Source organism: Cricetulus griseus, assembly GCF_003668045.3.
Source record: "Cricetulus griseus strain 17A/GY chromosome 1 unlocalized genomic scaffold, alternate assembly CriGri-PICRH-1.0 chr1_1, whole genome shotgun sequence".
In the NCBI taxonomy this organism is placed as follows: domain Eukaryota; kingdom Metazoa; phylum Chordata; class Mammalia; order Rodentia; family Cricetidae; genus Cricetulus; species Cricetulus griseus.
In genome coordinates, this window is record NW_023276807.1 from 210,005,871 (window position 1) to 210,029,340 (window position 23,470).

Below are 23,470 nucleotides of genomic sequence, written 5' to 3' on the forward strand. Positions count from 1 at the left end.
GAGATCTACAAAGATGACACCAACTAACAATCTAAGCAACAGAGGAGAGGCTACCTTAAATGCTCTCCCCTATAATGAAATTGATGACTGACTTATATGCCATCCTACAGCCTTCATCCAGCAGCTGGTGGAAGTAGAAGCAGACACCCACAACTTATCACTGAACTGAACTCGAATCCAGTTGCGGAGAAGGATGAGTGATGAGCAAAGGGGTCCAGACCAGGCTGGTGAAACCCACAGAAACAGCTGACCTGAACAAGGGAGAGCTCTTGGTCCCCAGACTGATAGCTGGGAAACCAGCATGGGACTGATCCAGACCCCAGGAATGTGGGTGTCAGTGAGGAGACCTTGGAAATCTATGGGGCCTCCTGTAGTAGATCAGTACTTATCCCTAACATAGGTGTGGACTTTGGGAGCCCATTCCACATAGAGGGATAGTCCCTGAGCCAAGACACAAGGGGTGGGCTAGGCCCTATCCCAAAGGATATGACAGACTCTGAAGATCCCCTATGGAAGGCCTCACCCTCCCTAGGGAGCAGAAAGGATATATGATAGGTAGGGTTTTAATTGGGGAGGATAGTAGGGGAGGAAGGGATGGAGAGGGAACTGGGATTGACATATAAAACAATCTTGTTTCTAATTAAAATGGAAAAAATGGAAAAAAATTAACATATGAAAAATCATATACATACATACAAACATACATAGCCAGGAAGCAATTTAAAATTTAAAATACCATTTATAGCAGCATAAAACAGAAAATTTGGGGAAATAATTCTGACAAGATTTGTGGAAACTGTAGAACGTCACTAAGAGAAATTGAAGAAAACATAAATCTATGGGAAAATGTACTTTGTTCATGAGATACAAGACTCAATTTCCTAAAAAGTAAATTCTTCCCAAATAGGTCCCTGGGAAAGTAGGAGAAAGTGATTTAGAATGCTATTTCATTGTATGAATTGTGTTGTAATTTTTTAAAGTGGCTCAAGAGAGAAAGACACCATGCAACAGAGTCCAAGCAGAGAGGTTTTTTTATTAAGGGAAAGGGATCTTAAAAAGGGGAAAGAGGAGGGGAGGGGGAAGACTGGCCTCTGGCAGTGGGAAAGAGGAAAGAGGCAGAGAGAGAGAGAGAGAGAGAGAGAGAGAGAGAGAGAGAGAGAGAGAGAGAAGGCGAGAGGGCGAGAGGGCGAGAAAGTGAGAGAGAGAGGTATGGGAGGTGGGTAGGGCCCTCTTAAATCATAATTACCAAAATGACAACTACAGTCTTCAACATCATACTAGCCTTTACATTTTCACTTCTAGGAACACTTATATTCTGCTCCCATCTAATACCTACACTTTTATGCCTAGAAGGAATAATACTTCCTCTATTCACTATAGCCACCATTACCTCATTAAACTCACATTCAATAATCATATTTCCTATTCCTATCATAATCTTAGTATCCACAGCATGTGAGACAGCAGTAGGGTTAGCTCTACTAGTAGAAGTGTCAAGTACATATGGCACAGACTACGTACAAAACCTTAACTTACTGCAATGTTAAAAATGATCATACCCTCACTTGTACTACTACCATTAACTTGATTTTTCAAACAATAAAAAGTATGAATTAATGTAACTACTTTTAGCTTTGTAATTAATATTATTGCCCTAACAACACTATGGCAAAACAATGATGGCAGCCTAAACTTCTCACCTGTGTTTTCTACAGATTCACTCTCCTCCCCCTTCACTATCTGACTTCTACCGCTTACACTGCTAGCCCGCCAAAATCACATCAAAAAAGAAACTAACTTTAATAAAAAAAAAACTTATATCTCCATGTTAGTAACCCTACAAATTCTTCTAATTATAACATTTTCCACAAATGAATTAATTATATTCTATATTTTATTTGAAGCTACTCTAATCCTCACACTTATTACCCGATGAGGTAATCAAAAAGATCGACTAACCGCAGGACTATACGTTTTGTTCTACACCCTAATTGGGTCTATTCCTCTTCTAATTGCTCTCATCTCAATTCAAAATACATTAGGAACATTAAACTGTTGGGAGCCATACAGCTTGGCATGAAACTTTAGACCAAACTCGGCAAGCCACATAGTTATAGAACTGTCTTTTGATTATAAATGGCTTCTAGAAGCATGAGCACTCAGAAGGAACAACATGACCCAGACGTCAATCCTTTGTTCCACCCACAGGCCCACTTACCTAGGCAACCCTCCTTCACCCCACCACTTACCTAAGCAACCTTCCTTCTTCCCACCACTCACCTAGGTAACCCTCCCCACCACCCATGAACTTTTTACCCTGCCAATATCCTCTTTCTATAGTTTTCTAACATCGTGCTTAAACTAACACCTGGCTCTTAGCCTTTTCTCCCCCTCCCCTTTACTCCATACTACTGACTATAAAAGGTGGCCTAGAAAAATAAAATTGGTCACTTGATCAGAATCCCATCTTGTGGTCATTCTCTCGTGTCTCTTGTCCCCGTTCCCCTCCCTGGACTTCTTGCTCTAGGTTGCTGTCCTTCGGGTCGGGACAACTACATTGAACATATTGAATAGGCACAGGTGGTGCTCTTAGTGGCAGCAGCTGAGGGCCTATCCTGTCAGAACTCCAAAGGCAGGACAGTACAGATGCCTGAATACTAACAAACTGATCACTGATCATTTTACATCTTCACCAGCAGCATGCAGGGTTCTCTATAGCCTGCCTGACATTTATTATTTTCATTTAAAGAGTGATAACCATTCTAGAAGTGTGGCATGGTTTGTAGCTTTGATTTGTGTTTCCTTAATGACTAATGCCTCTGAGTTCCTTGCAGCCTGACGACTTCCCACGGGTATATCTTCTTGGTCATCATATCGCACATACACAAGAATACACATGTAAAGACACTAACAAATTTAAGGGTGGAAAAGATGGCTCAGTGGTTAAGAGCATTTGTTGCTCTTGCAGAGGGCCTGGGTTCAATTCCTAGCATCTATATGGCAGTCCACAACCATCTATAACTCCAGTACCAGGGGATTTGATGCCCTATTCAGATCTCTGTAGGCACCAGGTACACACAAAGTGCATGTACATACATGCAGGAAAAACATTCATACACATAAACCAAATCAGTAAATCTAATTTTTAAATGATAGAGTTGGCCCTGATGTTGAAGACCTATACTCTTAGCTACTCTGAAGGCCAAAACAGGATGATTACAAATTCAAGGACAGCCTGGGTTACAAAATGATTTCAAGGCCAGCCTTGGAAACTTATAAAGATCTGGTCCTAGAATAAAAGTGTAAAAAAGCATTCCTGAGCCTCAAGTTCAAACTCTAGGACCAAAAAAAAGTATGATAAAAACATCATTGGGGGGGCTAGAGAGATGGCTCAGTGGTTAAGAGCACTGGCTGCTCTTCCAGAGGACCCGGGTTTAATTCCCAGTACCCACATGGCAACTCACACCTGTTTGTAGCTACAAGTCTGACACCCCCCACACACAGACATATATGCCCGAAAAACACCAATGCAAATAACATAAAAATAAATAATTTTTAAAAACTTAAAAAAAACACTGCTTTTGAATCTCTTTGAGAAAACAAGTAATAAAATAGAAAAGAAAACCCACATCGCCAAACACAGTACATTCCTAACCCATTCTCCAAGGTAAAAAGTTTAATTACTTTTTTTAATAATTTAGAACGAATTTATGTACTCATTTACTGTTTCTGTGTGTGTATGTGTCTGTTTGTGTCTGTGTGTGTATGTCTCTCTGTGTGTGTCTGTGTATGTGTGTGTCTGTGTATGTGTGTGTGTGTGTATGTCTCTGTGTGTGTATCTGTGTGTGTGTGTGTGTGTGTGTGTGTAGGCCAGAGATCAATGTCACCAAGAAGGACTTTGATAGAATCAGAATCATGTCTTTAGCTTGTCATCAGTTCCATGTCTGGGGTGAGTAGATGTTTACTCAAGTCTCCCACAACATGCACTTAAAATGAATTCTAGGAACCACTTCATATTTTTGTATAAAGAGCTTTTTCATTTGTTCTATGTCTGCATAACATTCAGCTATGATTTGTCACTGATAAAAATCTGGGCTGTTGTCAGTCTTTTGCAATTATAAGTAGTACGGTGTTTACTGCTCTAGAGATGGTGGGACCTGGGAGAATAGAGTCGATAAATGAGGCAGACTAAAGTCTCATGCAATAACCAGCTTTATTCGAAGCATCAGACAGTTTATACTCTGAGGGTTGAATGGAATCACATGAGGAAAATGTATAAATAGCAAGAGCAAGCCACATATGGCAGACAAGCCATATAGAGGCACATAAACAAATAACAATAGCCAGTTATAATGGATAATTGAAGTAAGCTCATCTGCTATACCTGGGAGGGTCATAGTCCAAGAAAAATTCTGTTTTTGAAGAAACTGAGGACACGAGACTCTTGTCTTGTTTTCTAGGAGTTTCCTCACAAGCACTCAGAATTCTTCTCACAGAACTGGTGTTCTGAAAATATTGCAAGGAATAACTTAATATGTTAGGGCATATTTTTGCCAGTACCTTTGGAACAGAACTCTAGGAATGGAATTGCTGGTTTATACATATGTATATGTATACATATAAGTTTCCTAGATATGACCCTTTTCACTGCAGGGAGAGACGATTGCCATCTATCTGGGGTTCTTATTTTGCCCTCTCTCCGGGAAAAGAATAGGCAGACAAAGTGAACTTTTATTTGCCACATAAGAGTAAGTGCACGCCTTTAATCCCAGCACTCGGGAGGCAGAGGCAGGCGGATCTCTGTGAGTTTGAGGCCAGCCTGGTCTACAGAGCAAGTTCCAGGACAACCTCCAAAGCAATATAGAGAAACCCTGGGGTGGAGGGGGGAGGCGGGGGGGGGGATGACCCAAAAAACAAAGTAACAATTTGAACAGGAAAGCAGAAATTGAGACCTGTGGTGGCAACAGGATGCCAAATAGAGACGTCATCTGTGGTGATTTGAATGAGAATAACCCCAATAGGCCTATATATTTGAATGCTTGGTCCCTGATTAGTGGACTATTTTGGGAAGGATTAGAAAGTGTGGACTTATTGGAGGAGGTATGTTACTGGGTGTGGCTTTGAAGTTTCAAAAGACCTACACTAGGGCCAGTCTTTTTTTCCCCACTCTGCTTTGTGCTTGTGAATCAGATGTAAGCTCTAAACTACTGCTCCAGCATCATACCTACCTGTCTGTGGCCATGCTCTCCACCATGAGAGTCATGAACTCATCCTCTGAAACTGTAAGCAAGCTCTTAAGTGCATTCTTCTGTAAGTTGTTTTGGTCATGGTATGTCTTCACAGAGAAAGGACAGTAACTAGGACATTGTGTGACAGCTTTGAGGTGCCAGCTGAGAGACAGCTTGAAAGTTCTCAGAGGTCTTCGGGTACCAACCAAGGTTTCAGAGGGCAGGTCACTGATCCCTCAGGGACATCAGTAGTAGGAGCAGCAGGCCTTCCATTTCTGCCAAGTCTGAAAGTCTGGGGCAAGTCCCCCTCTGGCAGCTGAAGCCGTGGACATCCAAGGTTGGGGCAGGAATAAGGGATATTGAAGCAGGAGCAGCAGCATCCCTCACCCACCCCAGAACAAATTCCTTGCACAGAAAGCAGCCGGGGCATCTCTTGGATGGAGCAGGAGCAATGGGAACTTAAGAAAATTTCCCTGCTGGTGGCAGGTCTCCAGTTCGTCCCGTGGTGAATTTCAAGAACTGTGTTCCTTCTCCAAACAGTGTCTGGGACTGGACTGGACTCTCAAGGTTTTCTCTTTTTCTAGTTACAATGAGTGATCCAGTGAGTGTCTGCCCAGGTATTGTAGACCCTCTTGTGCAGATACACAATACAGAACCCAGTAGGTTCTGATTGGCTAGGTGTGTGTGTTCAAATGAAGTATAAAATGGGTCTAAACAAGAGAGAGAGCTGTCAAATTCAGTGAAAGAGGAACCAAGTGTGTAAGGGTGTTCTCAAAAGGCTGCCTTTCCATGCCCTCCCTCCATGCTGCTATGAAAATGGGGGAAATGGAAGGATGAAGGTGGGGAAAAACCTGATATCTTCCCATGGGTTCTGGCTCCAATTGCAATTCAGCAAAAATAGCCTGCTGTGCCTGGGAATTTGAGCTTCCTTGTGGCTTCTGGGCCTTTTTTCTGCATCCAGGGGTTGTGACAATCATCCCCTTAGCCCATCACCATTTGCTATGCTCAAACCTATAATACATGATTCTTCCCACTGGGTTAAAAAAAAAAAAAAGAAATGAAAAGGAAAGGAAAGGATGTGACCATTCCTAGGGATGGTGGAGAAGAAAATTTATTGTAAATAAAATGGGAGGGCATAGCCTGAGGCAGACACCAGGGTGGGCATGGCCTGGGCTGTATGAGGAGAGGGGGAAAGGAAGGGAGAGGGAAGAGAGGGGAACCAGGTGCAACAGCCAAGAGGGCAAAGCTACAAAAAGGGGTGGGTAACTAAAATGGGTGGATTATACAAGGAAGAGCCTCTGGGGGAAGGGCAGCCCAGCGCTGGGCTGGAGAGTTCAGGGTGGAGGGCAGGGTATGCCAGCTATACCCTGTAACAGGTAGGGACTGAAGGATGCTGGGAGAACCTGGTGGACAGGTCCGCTTTGATATGTTAAATAGGCACCTCAGCCATTTGTCCCAGGGTCTGAGGCTTAACACCCAGCTATTCCTGGTAGACAGAATTGATCTGAACCTAACAGCTGGAAAGTGACACTTTGATGACATTTTCATTTGTATGTTTCTTATTAAAAGTAAGGTTATAAATTTTCTAAAATGTTGAAAGAGGGTTGGTGAGATAGCTCAGTGGGCTAAAGAGCTTGCCTTGTAAGTCCCTAGACTCTATGATGGAAGGATAGGACCAACTCCAAAAACTCTTTGACCCCCAACACCCGCCACATGCATACTCACTAATAATAACAGTCATAATAAATAAAATAATTTAAACCATTCAAAAGGTATGTTGTTTTGTTTTTGCAACACTGTGACTTGAGCTCATAGTCCATGGTTGCTAAGCAAATGATCTAACATTGAGCTGTATTCCGAGCCCCTAAAGGTCATTTTTATTTCTTCTAGGAACTAACCATTCATCTATGTTATTCAAATTTTATGAAGTTGTTGACATTCTTTAAAAAGTTCTTTGTATTTTAAAGGAACTAGCCCTTTCTTATATAAATCGATTTCACAATTTGTCACTTAATAGTAAATTTTATCTATAGTGATGCCCCAACCCCGGTTATGTATGCTTCTTCAAGCAGATTTTTTTTTTTTAATTTTTGAGCGGAAGGCTGAAGAGATCACTTAGTTCCCAGCACCTACATTTGGTGGCACCTCCAATTCCAGCTCCTGGGAATCCAACACCCTCTTCTGGTCTCCAGGGGTACCCACAAACATGGGGAAGCAGATACACATAAATAAAAGAAAATAAAATCTAAAAACTTTTGGAGCGTGCTGAAGATCAGACATTGAACTGAGGGTCTCCGGAAGCCTAAGCAAATGTAGCACCAACAGCTCTATCCCAATTCTAAGAGGGTTATTGATAGTCAAGTAGATCAGTTTTTATTTCCTTTAGGTTTTTATTTATGTATTTATTTATTTATTTTTGGTTTTTTGAGACAGGGTTTCTCTGTGTAGCTTTGGAGCCTATCCTGGCACTCGCTCTGGAGACCAGGCTGGCCTCGAACTCACAGAGATCTGCCTGCCTCTGCCTCCCGAGTGCTGGGATTAAAGGCGTGTGCCACCATCTCCTGAACTTTAGATTTTTATTTAATATGAATATTTCCCCTTTTCCTAGGTTATAATTGTTTCATTTTCACACATTTCTGAGCAATTTAAAATTTATCCTGACAAACAACATAAGAATATACTTAAACCAGGCATGGTGGTACAGCCTTTAATCCCAGCACTTGGGAGGCAGAGGCAGGTGGATCTTTATTCTGGTCTACATAATGGATTCCAGAACAGCCAGGAACATGTAGAGAGACTCTATTTGAAAAAAGAAGAAAAGAAAGTTTATTAAAAATTTCAACTTCCCTTTCTATCATAATTCCCTCCTAAATCCTAACTGAAATTTCCCAAATGTTCTTAGTCTTATTCCTTGGCTTTCCCTTCTATTTCGTGTGTGTGTGTGTGTGTGTGTGTGTGTGTGTGTGTGTGTGTGTATGTGTGTGTGGGGGGGGTTACTGAAAACTGAACTAAGGGCCTGTGCATAAGCATGTGTTCTACAACCTCAGCCTATTCTGTTTGTTTGTTTTTAAAAATTTCTCTGTGTAGCCCTAGCTGTCCAGGAACTCGCTGTGTATACCAGCAGGCTGGCCTCGAACTGATTGGTCTGTGCCCCCCAAGCCCTCAGTGCTGGGATTAAAGGCATGCGTCGGTATATTTATTGGTAGGTACCAATAACAGGTTTCTAAAATTACAGGTGCTCTATATTTAACATTTAAGTAACATTTCCCACCACATAGGACACTGAAAATTTTTTATAGGATATTCTTGTTTGGTTTTTTTTTTTTTTCTTTAATTTTTTTTGAGACAGCGTTTTGCTGTAGCCCAGGATATACTGAAACTTGTTATCTAGACCACACTGACCTAAAAACAAAACAAAAATCTGACAACCAGTGCAGTAGAAAAGCTTATTCTCGTTCCTTTATTTTTTTTTCTCTTCCCATCTCCGTTTTCCCCCACTCCCTTTTTCTTTTCTTTTTCGGGTAGGACCCTGAGTCTCAGGCTGGAACTAAGTCATGGATCTTCCTGCCTCACCCTGCCAGGTGCAGGAGTCACAGGCATGCAGCCTCGAGGCTGGCTTCAATTATTCAACCAACCAACAAACAAACAAACTTTTCTGGAGACCTGTTTGTTACGAGTTGATAGCCAATCCGCCTCTATCCATGTAACTCCTTAGTTGTTCTATTTCTGATTTATTCTGTACTTTTAAAGCGCCCACTATCTTAATTTCAGTTTAGATCACGTCAAAGCTTCTACGGCTTTGCGACCCCGTTTTCTTTTGTTTCGGGGTCGTTTGCTGGGACATTAATAGGCTCATTCTCACCGCTCAGCTTCCACAGATAAACGGGACTACTTTGAAGCCCTCCTTGGCTTCTCAGGCCACCGTAGGCCCCGCCTGTCCAGGGAGCCGGCGCGGGCGCTTCTGCGGCTGCGCAGGAGGCTCAGCGCCCCGCCCACGCCGCGCGCTGGCTCGGTCTGGCGTGCGCCGGCTTGGTTGACAACCTCGTGCCTGGAGGCCGCGCCGGGCGGCGGCTGTTTGTTTTCCCGCCGTTTCCAGCGCCTCGTGAGAGAACCGTAGGGTTTGAGAGCCGAAGCGCGGGATCCCGAGCTGGTAGGGACGCGAGCTAGAGAGCATGGAGCTGGAGGCCGCCGCCCTCGCGCGGGCGCTGCCTCAGCCAGTCAGGGCCGCTTAGGACTCCGGCGAAGGCGCGCCTGGACCGCGCACCCCGTGCTGTGGGAGCGGTTTATACGGCTTTTTTTAATGACAGGTTCTCAGTCGGGCAGTGATGGCGCTCGCCTTTAATCCCAGCACTTGGGAGGCAGAGGCAGGAGGATCTCTGTGAGTTTGAGGCCAGCCTGGTCAATGAATTCTAGGACAGCCAGGACTGTTAAACAGAGAAACCCTGTCTCCAAAAAAAAAAAAAAAAAAAAAAAAAAAAGACGAAGACAGGTTCTCACTACATAACCCCTGTTGTTCAGGTTGTCTGTAGACCAGGCTGGCCTCAAACTCACAAAGATCCTCCTGCCTCTGCCTCCTGAGTGCTGGGATTAAGGCATGTGCCACCTCGTTTATTTATTTAGTAAATTGAAGGAAATTTACGTTTATTTGTGTGGTGGAGTGGGGGCGTGGTCAACCGAATGAAGAGTGGAGGACAGAAGGCAGCCTGTGGGAGTCTGTTCTACCTGTGGGTCCCAGGTATCAAACTCAAGTGAACAGGCTTAACACTAAGCACCGTTACTTTCTGTGCCATCTCACCTGCCCTCAATATATATGTGTATATCTGTCCTTAAACTCACAGAGATCCACTTACTTCTGCCTCCTGAGTTCTGGAGCTAAAGGTGTGTGTCACCTCTTTGGGTAAGTGGCATAATTTTTAAGGTGCAAAGTACCCTCCATTCATTTTAATAAGCCTCTACATAAACTGGAACTCTAAAAATGAAGAATTGTTGAGAGAAAAGGATTGTGGTGGGGAAATAGTAACTTGTTTTAATTTTTCATTTTTAAGGATTAAATTAATAAAGATTACTAAAGAGCATATTCATATTCAATGTATTTCGTTGTTCTTTATAGCTTCACTGCTTTTTTTTCAAGTGTCAATTTCTTCATTAAAAAAAAATCCCACCGCTGGGCAGTGGTGGAACATGCCTTTAATTCTAATACTTGGGAGGCAGAGCTCTAAGTTCAAGGCCAGCCTGATCTACAGAGCTACACAGAGAAACCCTGTCTCGAAAAGCCAAAAAAAAAAAAAAAAAAAAAAAAAAAAAACCCCTACCACCTAGTCTATAAAGTGAATTCAGTGATTCAGTGACAACCAGGGCTACACAGAGTAACCCTGTCTTGAAAAACAAAACAAAACTTGCTGTTGTCAGAAAAAAAAAAACCAGATTCAAACCAAACAAATTACAGTATAATTACTGTGGGAACCCAAGGGCTCTTTAATGTAGGAACATGAGTGTTCCACAGAACCAGAAGACTTGGGTTCTAATCCCAAGATTGTCAGTAAAGATGGAACTTTGGACAAGTTATTTAGTTATAATCAGTGTATATCTTGTAGGAAAAAAAAAAGAGATGAGCCTGGTCAAAACATGATTTTATACCTTCCAGACCTGTGGCGGGGTTTCTGTGGAGTAGTAGGTGTGTATAAGCCGAGACTATCATCACTCAGCTGTTTCCCTTACATAAAATGTGTCCAGGTGACTAATACATGATCTTTCTGATCCACTCGCCTCTGTTGGCTCCTTTCTCTGCCCTATTAACAGGAAACTTAATAAAGATGTGCGCTGGGCCTAGGGCTCAGTAGTAGAGTACTTGTTTAATGTCACAGCACCACACAAATATGGTGGCATGTTTTAATTTTAAAAATTGTTTTTCTAGTTACAAATAGAATATGAGTTCATCTGAAAAATTTAGAAAACAAAAGTGAGAGTAAAGGCAAACACATAAATACAAACACAACCTTACTACTATAAGAAAAGCGTGGTTCTGTCTTCCTATGACTTTTCTGTTTTTACACACACAAACACACATGCACTTGAATGCACCATGGCATATTGTGAATGTAATTTGCTGACTTTTCCTCATGTTGTATGTATATCCCTACAGATAAATGGAATGCCCACAACTTTGTTCCCACATTAAACTCAAAAGTGAAGCAGTGTTATGTCAATTTTGGAACAGCTATAATTATATTATGCTACACATTTTTGTTACCATTTTTCTTTCTCTGCCCAGAATGGATTGGTTTCATTGCAACCAGTGTTTCCGAAAGGATGGGGCCCATTTCTTTGTCACCAGCTGTGGCCATATTTTCTGTAAAAAGTGTATGACTGTGGGTGAGTGACTTCAATTTATCCCCAAATGTTTTTTTAACTTAGACATAATGAGTAGCCATTTCTCTGTGTGATGTAGAATAAAAATCACTTGGTAGGCATCAGTGATAATGCAGATACTGTAGGTAGCTGTCCATTTTGGAAATTAAAGGAATCTATTAATAAAAGAGTGAATCTAAGTGATTTAGCAAATGTGTTAACTCTTCAGTGTTTTGAGTTGTGTCAAGAAAAGTTACAATGGGTGAAAAATGATGTTGCTATCTTGGAGTTTAATAAGCAATTTCCTATTTGTTTCTTTGTTTGGCAGTGCTAAGTATGGAACCTAGGGCTTTGCACATGCTAGGCAAATACTCTATCAAGGAACTACATCCCAAGCTCCCATACGATTTAAAAAATAAGTTAGTGTTTATTTTCAATAAACATACTTTTTAGTTTTTCCTGTTGTTTCTACTATATGACCTGACTGTCCTGAGTTCACAGTCTTCCTGTCTCAGCCTCTCAAGTGCTGGGCTTTCAGGTATGCACCACCATGCCCAGCTACTAGTACCAGTTCTGTCTAATCTTCACCACAGTCCTTGATAGCAATTACTGGTAGCACTATTTTGCAAATGAGGAAATCAAAGAATAAATGATGACCAACTTCTTGTAACTATCAAGTTTTGAAAGAAACTTGAAAACCAGGTGGCATGGTGGCACATGCCTTTTAATCCCAGCACTGGAGAGGCAAAGTCAGGCAGATCTTTGAGTTTGAAGCCAGCCTGATTTAACATGGTGAGGAGTTCCAGGCCAGCCAAAGCTACAAAGGGAGACCCTGTCTTAAACAAAGGAAACTTTGTTTGAAATGTTGGGAAATGAACTCAGGACCTCTGGAATGCTAAGCAAATACCCTGTAAAAATCACTGAATACTGGGAATACTGGGTGCAGCAATACTGGGAAAGCTGCACACCCCAGCATGGGGTGCAAGCTCCTTATATAGGAAAAAATCGCAGATCAGCATACAGGCAAGGGGCACAAAGTGACTGATTACAAAGTATGATCTCATGTTAGAGTGGTCACCCAGGTGTGATCTGCTTTTCTACAAAGGAAAAGCCACAGAATGTACCCTAGAAAGTCCCCGATTGTCTGTTAGCCAGGTGTGACCCAAAAAGGATTGTTGTCTGCCCTCCGGTTGGGGCCAATTTCCTTGTCCTGGGTCAAGGCCTATGGGAAACTTTTTCTCTCAGCAAACTAAAATTTTTCAGTTGCTCTTGCAGAGTTCATGGGTTTGGTTCCCAGTGCCCACATGGTGCCTCACAACCAACCATCTGTAACTCTACTTCTAGGAGGGTCTGATGCCCTCTTCTGGCCTCCACAGGCAGTAGTAGGCACACACCACATGTGGCATACATCCATACATGCAGGCAAACACTCGTGTGTAAGATAAAAACACATCTTTAAAAAAATTGCAATAGTAGCATGTGTAATGATATATGACATCATTAAACTGCAGTGCAGATGCTTCTGCAGAGTTGAGATTATGCAGAGAAAGCTAAAAATGGTGAAAGATGAAGCCAAAGAGGTAGGCAGTAGAAATCGATAGAAATTTCTGCCCACCAGGGTAAAGGTCCTGAACTGTTGCCCTGCTGCTTCTGGAGAGCTGTAAAAGGTTGCTTTTCTTTTAAGTAGAATGTTTTTCACTCATACTGAGAACAACATAGAGGGAAGACTGGGAAAGAAACTTTATTCCCAAAAGGAAAGACCAGTCGGGTTAAATAGTCTCTGAAGAACTTTTCCATGTGTGACCCTCATGATCCTTTTGAGTTATCTGCCGATGCAATGAGACTTTTCACTATGGTGACAGCAGCTCACTTTGGAGTGATTGTCTCTGAAGCGTAAAGCCATGTAATGCTTTTTCCTGGCATGGCATTTATCTTTTTTTTTTTTTTTTTAATGGATGAACCCAGGGTCTTATGCTTGGTAAACAAGTGCTTTATCACTCAACCTCATTCCCAACTGTGTGGCATTTATCTTAATCATCAGCACCTACTAATAATGCATTTGATAAGGAAAGCTTATAAATTTTACACTTTGCTTCTTTCAGATGCATTAGTTGAAGAGAAGGAAAGCTTCAGAACAAGATCTAAGAATACTGCATGAGCCAGCCACTTACAGTGCCCAGGGTGTGCCTAATGTCCGGTAGAAAGGATTAAAAAGAGTCCTGGGCTGGAAAAGTGGCTCAGTGGTTAAGAGCACTGGCTGCTCTTGTAGAAGACCCAGGTCCAATTTCCAGCACCTACATGGTGACTCACAACTATCTGTAACTCCAGTTCCAGAGGATCTGACACCTCTTCTAGTTTCCTCAGGCACCAGACATGCACACAGTACACAGGCACACATGAAGACAAAACATAAATCCTTTTTACAATTCACCTAGAGTGAAAATCATTGATATTCTTATATTCATCCCAAAACACCTGCAGATGTATTCCAGTACTTCTGTTGGCACAGTACATCCTCCCAGTAAATGTCACTAGTCCCAATATTCAGGAGGCTGAGAGACAGGACTGGGTTGCTACAAGTCCCAGGCCAGCCTGGGCTGCGTTTATGAGACATTGTCTCAAAAAGAAAGAAAGGAAAGAAAACAGGGAGATAAGCATAGTGCAAAGCCTCCTATTTCAGCATATTTGTTTGGAGATGGTGATTTTAGAGAACAGAGATTTAAGTTAGTATCTTTTTTTTTAAGATTTTATTTATTATGTACACAGTCTTCTGCCAGCATGCCAGCAAATGGCACCAGATCTCATTGAAGGTGGTTGTGAGCCACCATGTGGTTGCCGGGAATTGAACTCAGGACCTCTGGAAGAGCAGTCAGTGCTCTTAACCGCTGAGCCATCTCTCCAGTCTTTAAGTTAGTATCTTAATGATAATCACAATTTAGTTAAGAACCTGTTTCTTCTCTTGCTAGCCTACTTGAAAGTTACCACATACTTTGGGAAAATCTTACCTCCTGCCTTTGGAACAAATATTTTCTCCTTTTTCTCTTAGAAAAATGTGCTGTTTGTGGAAGTCGTTGCAAGCATCTGGCTCTTTCTGATAATGTAAGTTTTTACCTTCATTGAAAACTGCCTCATACAGTCCCTGACCAGTAGTAAGTATAGTCATAGATGATGAGTTGCTCAAAAAAAAAAAAAAAGGAAGAAACAATTTTGAAGATTGCAGTTGTATAAAATAGAGTCATTTTATTCCAGGTTCAGTATTTTCTTTCATTTTGTTGGGAGTATTCTCACTATGTATCTTACTTTCTTTATAGTTAAAGCCTCAAGAGAAGAAGTTCTTCAAAAGCCCTGTAGAGACAGCTTTGCAGTGTTTTAGTCACATCTCTCAGGTATGAGAACCAAAATGAAGAAAAGTTCTTACTGCTGCAAGCTCAAGGCCACCTTAGGCTATGTAATGGGTGCAGCTGGGTACATAGAACTCATGTCCCCAAGGACCCCTACTTTCTTTGAGACAGTTTTTTTTTTTTCAGTGTAGCCTTGATATCCTGGAACTCATTTTGTAGACCAGGCTGACCTCGAACTCAGAGATCTGCCTACCTCTGTCTCTGCTTGGATTAAAGGCATGCACCCACCACCGTCAGGCAAGAGTTTCTCTTTAAATTGTCTTTGTACACAGTGGAGAGAAACTGCTCTTTATTTACTTCCCTGATAGAAATCTCTACCAGTTAACTTTTTACTAACCTAGAATCTATGGTATGCTGTCAAAACCACAATCTAGTTGAATCTTGCTTTTAGTTCCTACTTCTAATAACAAGTTCCTGTCACTAAAAGGTGCCCTAAGGAACTTTATCTTTCTTTGAAAAGAGATACATTTTCTTAAAAATTGCATGTATAGGCCTGCAAAGAATGGATTTGTTAATTTCACTTGTGACCTTTTGCTTGTAGATGTCTTATTCTTCATTTTCATTTTTTAGTAGGCTTTGCAATAATATTTAACTTTATTTAGAGTTAACAACTAATTGCTTGAATGGCAGAAAATGTTTGCCTTTTCCCGATGCCTTGTATCTTGGTAAATGATTGACATGATCAGGAGTAGTTGAATATAGCAAAAGTTAGAAAGAAGGCAGTATAATTATTTGAGAGAGCTCCCAAGTTGTGAAGACTTTGCTTTTTTAAGTTTCAACTCTCTAGTTCTCTGCTGAGATGATTTTTTTAGCATATGGGATACCTCTCTTGGCATGCTTATCAGACTGGAGAGATGGTAAAGGCACCTGCTGCCAAGCTGACAGTCTGAGTTCAATCTCTGGAACACTCCTGATGGAAGGAAAAACTGCCTCACAAACGTTGTTCTCATACCACTGAGTGCTTGCATCCACACATGTGTGTGTGTGCACAATAAATAGGTAATTTAAGAATATTTCCTTTTGTTATTGTGCTGTTATTAGACCCCAGACCTTCTGCATGCTTATCAAGTACTCTATCATTATTGATAGATTATCTTTTTTATTTGCTTGTTGCCTTTAATGAAGAGCCCCCCCCCGTGTGTGTGTGTGTGTGTGTGTGTGTGGTGTGTGTATGAGAGAGAGAGAGAGAGACAGAGAGAGACAGAGAGAGACAGAGAGAGACAGAGAGAGACAGAGAGAGACAGAGAGAGAGAGAATGTTAGGGGAGGGACATTTTAATATAACAAGAATGTGGAACAACTTGCAGGAGTCAGTCCTCCACTCTTGTTCCACTACATGGGTGCTAGGGATCAAAGTCCTGTCATCAGATTTGGTGGCAAGTGCCTTTCCTACTGAGCCATTTCTCTCTAACCCAAAGGCAGTGTCTCTTGTGTTCCAGAACTCAGAACTCATTATGTAGCTGAGGATGACCTTATATTTCTGACCCTCCTTCTTCTACCTGAATGCTGAGGATGCAAATGTTCTACCACTCTAGACTTAACATGTGCTAGGAATAGAACCCAGGGTCTTATACACTCTACCAACTGAGCTACAGCGCCAGCATATTCTTTTTTTTTTTTTTAAGAAAGAATCTCACTTTGAAAACTAGGCTAGCATTGAATGCATGATCCTCTTGCCTCTACCTCTTGAGTGTTGGGATTATAAGTATGTACCAAAAACCACACTTCGCTATAAACATTCTTTTCCTTATTCTGGGAGTTGAGCCCAGAGTCCCAAACATACCAGGTAAGCTGTCTATCAGTATCAGTTCTTATTCTTAAGATAGTACAATTTTTTTGAGACAGGCCTCATTGTAGCTTAGGCTGGCTTTGAACTTCCCAGATAGCCAAGGATGACCTTGAACTCACGATTGTTCTTTCTCCATTTCCCAAGTGTTAGGATCACAGGCAAGTCCTACCACAACCAGCTTGAGTACACCTTTTCTAAACATGGCAATTATCAGCAGTGTTTCCCCAGTCCCCAATGTCAACTCTGGAAATAGAGTAAACAGAACTAGAGCTTTAGCTGTATGCTGTCTTAGTCACTTGGATGAGCCATTATATTTGAGATAACTACATTTAATGTTGTGAGTAAATAAAATCCAGCTGAGACTCAAGGAGAAATGTAAAAGAGTTCACATGAACAAGAGAAAGAGCAGACCTTTGGTTAATATTTAAGCCCTTGGTTAATGATCAGTTAAGAAATTATGTATAGCCTGAATCTTAACCTGCCTAATCATGGGACCAATTATACATGGTCAAATAATCAAGATAAAATAAATAGAAAGGGTCAGTTAATCATCACTTTAGTGAAGGATCATTTTGGTGAAGTCAGCAGTCTGGAAATGTGTTTTCCTATGTGAAGTTGAATAACTGAGGTGATACCTACTCTTAAACTGTCTCACTCAAGGTTCTGCTTAAAGTTTCTTTGTCCAGAATTACCTTAACTAGCATCTTACAGTCAGCTCCAGCACCCTCTGATTCTTGTGTTATTTTTCATCATAGCTCCTGTCTCTACCATTGTCTTGTGTATTTATGTATTGTCTGAATCCTGCACTGAAATGCAGCTCTAGGAATACAGAAATTTGGTCAGTTTTGTTTGCTGTTCTTTTTGAACAGTTCCTAATATGGAATGAACATCCAAAACATTGTCCTTAAATGAACAAATGGACTGTTGCTCTAAATGTCCATTTCTGTTCACTATAATAACCCAACAAAGACATTTTTCTGCTCTGTGCTAATTGTTGATAAAACTGCCTGTTTTGAATGCTTAACTCACTTCTAAACTTTTTAATGGAATTGAAGAGCCCCTGAGGACCTGCACATTTCCTTCTATTCCTAGATCATAGACCCCCTACCTTTACCTACAACTAGGCACCTTTCAAATGTGTTCAGTATTGTTCCTTCTCTAGTAAAAGCCTTCCATGGTTTCTGTAACACAATTTTGTCTTGTTTTTTGTACCCTATATTGCTTTTAACTCTGCAAAATACTTAATTCTGAAAATATGATTTACTTGTTCACATGTCTGTTTTTCTCACTTTTCAAAGGCAGATGCATCTTTGTAGCACTCAGTATGTTACTAGATGCCTGACCCACATTATGTTAATAATATATGCTTTGTAGAGCCAGGCGTAGTGGTATACCCCTTTAATCCCAGCACTGGGAAGCAGTGGTAGGAGGACAATCTCTGTGAGTTTGAGATCAGCCTGGTCTACATAGAAAGTTCCAGGACAGCCAGGACTACATAGAAGCATCCTATCTCATAAAACAAAACAAACAAAAAATAGAAGTGCTTGTAAGTGAATGAGTATGTAAGACAAGTTAAGACAAGTTATTTATTTATTTGGTTTTTCAAGACAGGGTTTCTCTGTGTAGCTTTGGAGCCTGTCCTGGAACTCACGCTGTAGACCAGGCTGGCCCCAAACTCACATAAATCCACCTGTCTCTGCCTCCCAAGTGCTGGGATGAAAGGCATGCATGCCACCACCACCTGGCATGATGCATAATTTTAAAAGAGAATGTGGCTGTTTAGTGACTAAGCCATAAATAGGTTAAGGCAGGGAGACCAGTCAGGAGGGAAAAGTCTAAGCAGTTTGCACTGAATCAGTGGTGGCAGCAAAAAGGAGAAAAAGACATGGAGATTATAGATTAGTGACAGAGACCATTCCCAATAAGCAGAAAGGCCAGGGTTGATTCTCAAGCAACACACACACACACACACACACACACACACACACACACACACACACGAGAGAGAGAGAGAGAGAGAAAGAGAGAGAGAGAGAGGGAGAGAGAGAGAGAGAGAGAGAGAAGGTCATTATTTCTGTTTTGTATTCTGGAAACTCAAGGGTAGTTTTATTAGTGTTTAAGAAAAAACATAATACAGGTTAGGTAAAAACACCAGCAGCTGCAGGAGAAGGCAGAGAAAAAGTAATGCCTTTTGAGTTAGGCATTAGAAATAGACAGCTTACTTTTAAAAGGGGAGGGGCTGGAGAGATGGCTCAGTGACTAAGGACATTTATTCTTTAAGAAGATCTAGGTTCAGTGCCCAGCACCCACATGGTGGCTCACAACCGTCTATAACTCCAGTTCCAGGGTTTCAGACCCACTCTTCTGACCTCACAAGTATATACATAGCACACATATATTCAGGCAAAACACTTGAATGAATGAATGAATGAATGAATGAATGAATGAATGAAAATAAATAGGAAGGGTTGTAGAGATGGCTCAGTGGTTAGGAGCACTGGCTTCTTTTCCAGAGGTCCTGAGTTCAATTCTCAGCACCTACAGGGTAGCTCACAACCATGTATAATGGGATCCAGTGCCTTTTTCTGACATATAGGTACACATGCAACTAGAGCACTCATACATAAAATACATAAATAAACAAATATGAAAATATTAAATAAATAAATAAATGGGAAAGTACTCCCAAGAATGGAATTAGGCTAGGAAGCTGAGGAAACCCCAAAAGATTGCTTTTTGGGGGTGGGGAGGCAGATGTTGGTTTTTATTTGTTTTTTGGGAGGTGTGTATGTTTTGTTTTGAGACAGGGTCTCTCTACCTAGCCGTGGTTTTCCTAGAACTCAATATGTAGGCTAGGCTAGCCTCCAACTCACAGAGATCCTTTGCTTCTAAAGGTGTACAACATTACACCTGGAAAATAATTTATTTTTTAAAGTGTGGCTGCTCTTGGCCACTAAATCCGAGTATTGGGCGAAAGCCTGGAGATTTGGATGAACCACAAGACTCCTGGTCCTTTTCTGAGAGAATGTCTCTCACCTTTATTGTGGAGCAGCCTTATATACAAACTTACAAAAACCCCAGGTCAAAGGGTTCACAACAGGATATTGATTCTAGTGGGGTGAGGTCAGGAAAACAGGAGGCACCTGTGGTTATGCTGGAAAACAACTCTTACAGACCCCATGGGGGCTGGTTTCCAACATTAAAGCTTGAAGAAGTAATACTGCTTGTGCAGAGTGCTGATTTTCTCTTGGATCTGCCAGGAAGATATGGACACATTAGGTTTTAGATGCTTCTCAGAAATCCAGGTGGAAAATTTGGGAAGGTTAAGGTCATTTTGGAGCTCAGGGCAGGGCTTACTTTGCTACATGTTCCCACTGTGCCTGGCCACAGGTCCAAAATCCAGGTTACATGGTATGGTGATTTGAATGAGAATGTTCCCCACAGACATTTGAACACTTGGTTCCCAGCTGATGGTGATATTTGGGGAGGTCTAGGAAATAGAACCTCCTGGAGGAAATACATCACTAGAATCAGGCTTTAAGGATTCAAAGCCTTTTTGCCATTCCTGGTTCACTCAGCTTTATGTTTGTGGTTCAGTATATGAGCCCTCAGCTTCCTGGTCCTGCTGCTTTGCCTTCTCTCTGCCATCATAGACTTTAACCCTCTGTAACATTAGCCCAAATAAATATCTTCTATATGTTGCCTTGGCCATGGTGTTTTATCACAGCAACAAAAAAGTACCTAACATGCTTGGTAACCATAGACTGAAACCTTTGAAACAATAAGCCCAAACAAATCTTTCCTTTTTGTAAGTTATTTCAGGGATTTTGTCACTAAAGATAATGAACTCGATACTTTTCAGGTGTCTTCCTTTTACTCTCTCCCGCCTTTTGATAGACCTAACTCAGAACTGAAGTTTTATGATGTTCTCAGCAAGTAACAATTATGTTTTAGCTGAGTGTAGTGGTGATACCTTTAATATCATCACAGGAAGGCAAAGACAGGTAGGTAGACAGCCTAATCTATAGAAAGTTCCAGGATAGCCAGGGATATGTAATAAGACCTAGTCTCAAAACAAAAAGAATTATGTTCTGTGTGTTAAATTTATAGGAGACTAGAATTAGACTAAGCTGTCACAGTAGGCCCAACAGACCAAACCACATAGACTTATGCCTGCAGAAGTTCCATGCCACCAAGCCCAAACTAAGTTATCTGACTGCTTAAGAATGGTGGAGAGGGAGAAAAAGGAAAATGGCCAATTCTAAACATGCCAGTTTTATCTGTCATGATAAAGATATCCTTTCTGCTTTTATCTTTAAAAGGAAACTTACTTTGAAGTTACTAATATATACTTATGACCCCGGGACTTGGGAGGCTGAGGCAATACATCATGGATTTGAGGTCAGCTGAGCTACATAGAGAAATCCTGTCCTTAAAAAAAAATAATTAATCGGGCTGGAGAGATGGCTCAGTGGTTAAGAGTACTACCTGCTCTTCCAAAGGTTCTGAGATAAATTCCCAGCAACCACATGGTGGCTCATGACCAACTGTAATGATATTTGGTGCCCTCTTCTGGCCTGCAGGCATACATGCAAGCCGAACACTCTACACATAATAAATTTTTTAAAAAAATAATTAATCTGCTTTTTTTCTGCTTCTGTTTTCTCCAGCCCTTTTCTGCCTCTAATACCAACTTTGCTCAGTTCATTAGGATCCATCAGTTTTATGGAGAGATATTGCCTAATTTAAGAATCATAAACATCACAGTCATCCTTTAGCCACAGGGAATACCATGATCCCCAATGGATTCATGAAACTGCAGATAGTACTAAAACTTATATGTGCTGTGCATTTCCTCTGTACACATAAACCTATAGTAGAGTTTGTAAATTAGGCACAATAAGATTCACAATGCAAAAACTGAAGGGCCTCTTTTTCCTTTTTCGAAGTTTCATGGTGTGCTGGCTTGTTTTATGTCAGCTTGACACAAGCCAGAGTCATCTGGGAAAAGGGAACTTCAGTTAAGAAAGTGCCCTCACCAGATCAGCCTGTGGTGAATTTTCTTGATTTATGAAGGATGTGTGAGAGCACAGCTCACTGTGGGTGGGGCCATCCCTGGGCTGGTGGTCCTGGGTTCTATAAGAAAGCAGGCTAAGCAAGCCATGAGGAGCAGGCCAGTAAGCAGCATTCCTCCATGGCCTCTGTACCAGTTTCTGCCTCCAGGTTCCTGCCTTAACTGCCTTTGATGATCAACTGTGGTATGGAAATGTAAGCTAAGTTCCTTCCCTCTCCAAGTTGTTTTTGATTGTGTTTTATCACAGCAATAGAAACGCTAAGGCATGGATATATTTGTTCTTACCAAAATCTATATGTATTTATTTATTACTTATACAGTGTTCTGCCTGCATGTATTCCTGCACACCTGAAGAGGGCACCAGATCTCATTACAAATGGTTGTGAGCCACCATGTGGTTGCTGGGAATTGAATTCAGGACCTCTGGAAGAGCAGCCAGTGCTCTTAACCTCTGAGCCATCTCTCCAACCCTGTTCTTACCAAAACCTTAACTTCCACACATTCTTCCCCTTTCCCTTAAGTTGCAAACTTGTACTTTTCACTTAAAGGAAGCACTTTGTGATTTCCTGTTGATATATCAAAATTGCCAGCACCATTTTGAGTACAGTTAAGTGTTACTCATACACAAGCACTACAAGAGTTGATTTGAAAATATCTTAAACCACGTTGCACCTTAGGTAACTGAAACCCCAGAAAAGTGAAGCCTTTAGTAAATGCCATAAAAGCCTGTTAGTATCCTTAAGCTAAACTTCATACTTTTTTTTTAGACAGGATCTCACTGTGTAACTCTGGTTGGCTTGGCATGCAACTATATAGATCAGGTTGGCCTTGAACTCAGAGACCCAACTGCTTCTGCCCTCCAAGTGCTGAGATTAAAGGCATGTATCACCATCACCCAGCCAAAGTTTTGTGCATTTTATTTTTTTAAAGATCTTATTTATTAGGTATACAACATTCTGCTTCCATGTATATCTGCACACCAGAAGAGGGCACCAGATCTCATAACGGATAGTTGTGAGCCACCATGTGGTTGCTGGGAATTGAACTCAGGACCTCTAGAAGAGCAGTCAGTGCTCTTTATCCCTGAGTCATCTCTCCAGCCCACATTTTAATTTTTAAAATTTTGTGTGAATGCATGTTGTGGTTTTAGAGATCATATATTTGCATGTTTAGTCCCCAGTTGGTGAGCTGCTTGGAAGGATTAGGAGGTATGGCCTTGTTGAAGTGTGTACAAGTCCTTGTTGGAGGAGGTGTGTCACTGGGGGTGGGCCTTGAGATTTCAAAAGCCCACACCAGGCCCAGTGCAGAGAGAGAGAGAGAGTGTGTGTGTGTGTGTGTGTGTGTGTGTGTGTGTGTGTGTGTGTGTGTGTGTGTGTGACCAGGCTGGTCTTGAACTCACAGAGATCCACCTGCCTCTGCCTCCCGAGTGCTGGGATTAAAGGCGTGCACCACCAATGTCTGGCTATCTCCTAAGATTCTAAGTGACTTTTTTCTGCTTCTGCTATGTTCAGTTTTTCTAAAATAGACATTTTACTTTTATAAACAACAAATTAGATGAGGGAAAAAGTTACTAGTGCCTAAGGCTCATGATAAAGGGTTTATAGTCTGAACAGTGGAAAGCAGATGAGACA

At 41.4% G+C, this 23,470-nt stretch overlaps 1 protein-coding gene across 1 annotated transcript in view; it reads left to right on the forward strand.

Annotated features, from left to right (window-relative positions):
- Positions 1-9,244: 9,244 nt before the first annotated feature.
- Positions 9,245-23,470, forward strand: part of Rnf212b (ring finger protein 212B) — a 34,883-nt gene continuing 20,657 nt past the window's right edge. Inside the window, exons 1-4 of the mRNA XM_035453464.1 lie at positions 9,245-9,378; positions 11,500-11,600; positions 14,623-14,675; positions 14,888-14,962. Coding sequence (XP_035309355.1) covers positions 11,501-11,600; positions 14,623-14,675; positions 14,888-14,962 — 228 coding nt within the window. The 5' untranslated portion in view covers positions 9,245-9,378; position 11,500. The remainder of the gene's footprint in view (positions 9,379-11,499; positions 11,601-14,622; positions 14,676-14,887; positions 14,963-23,470) is intronic.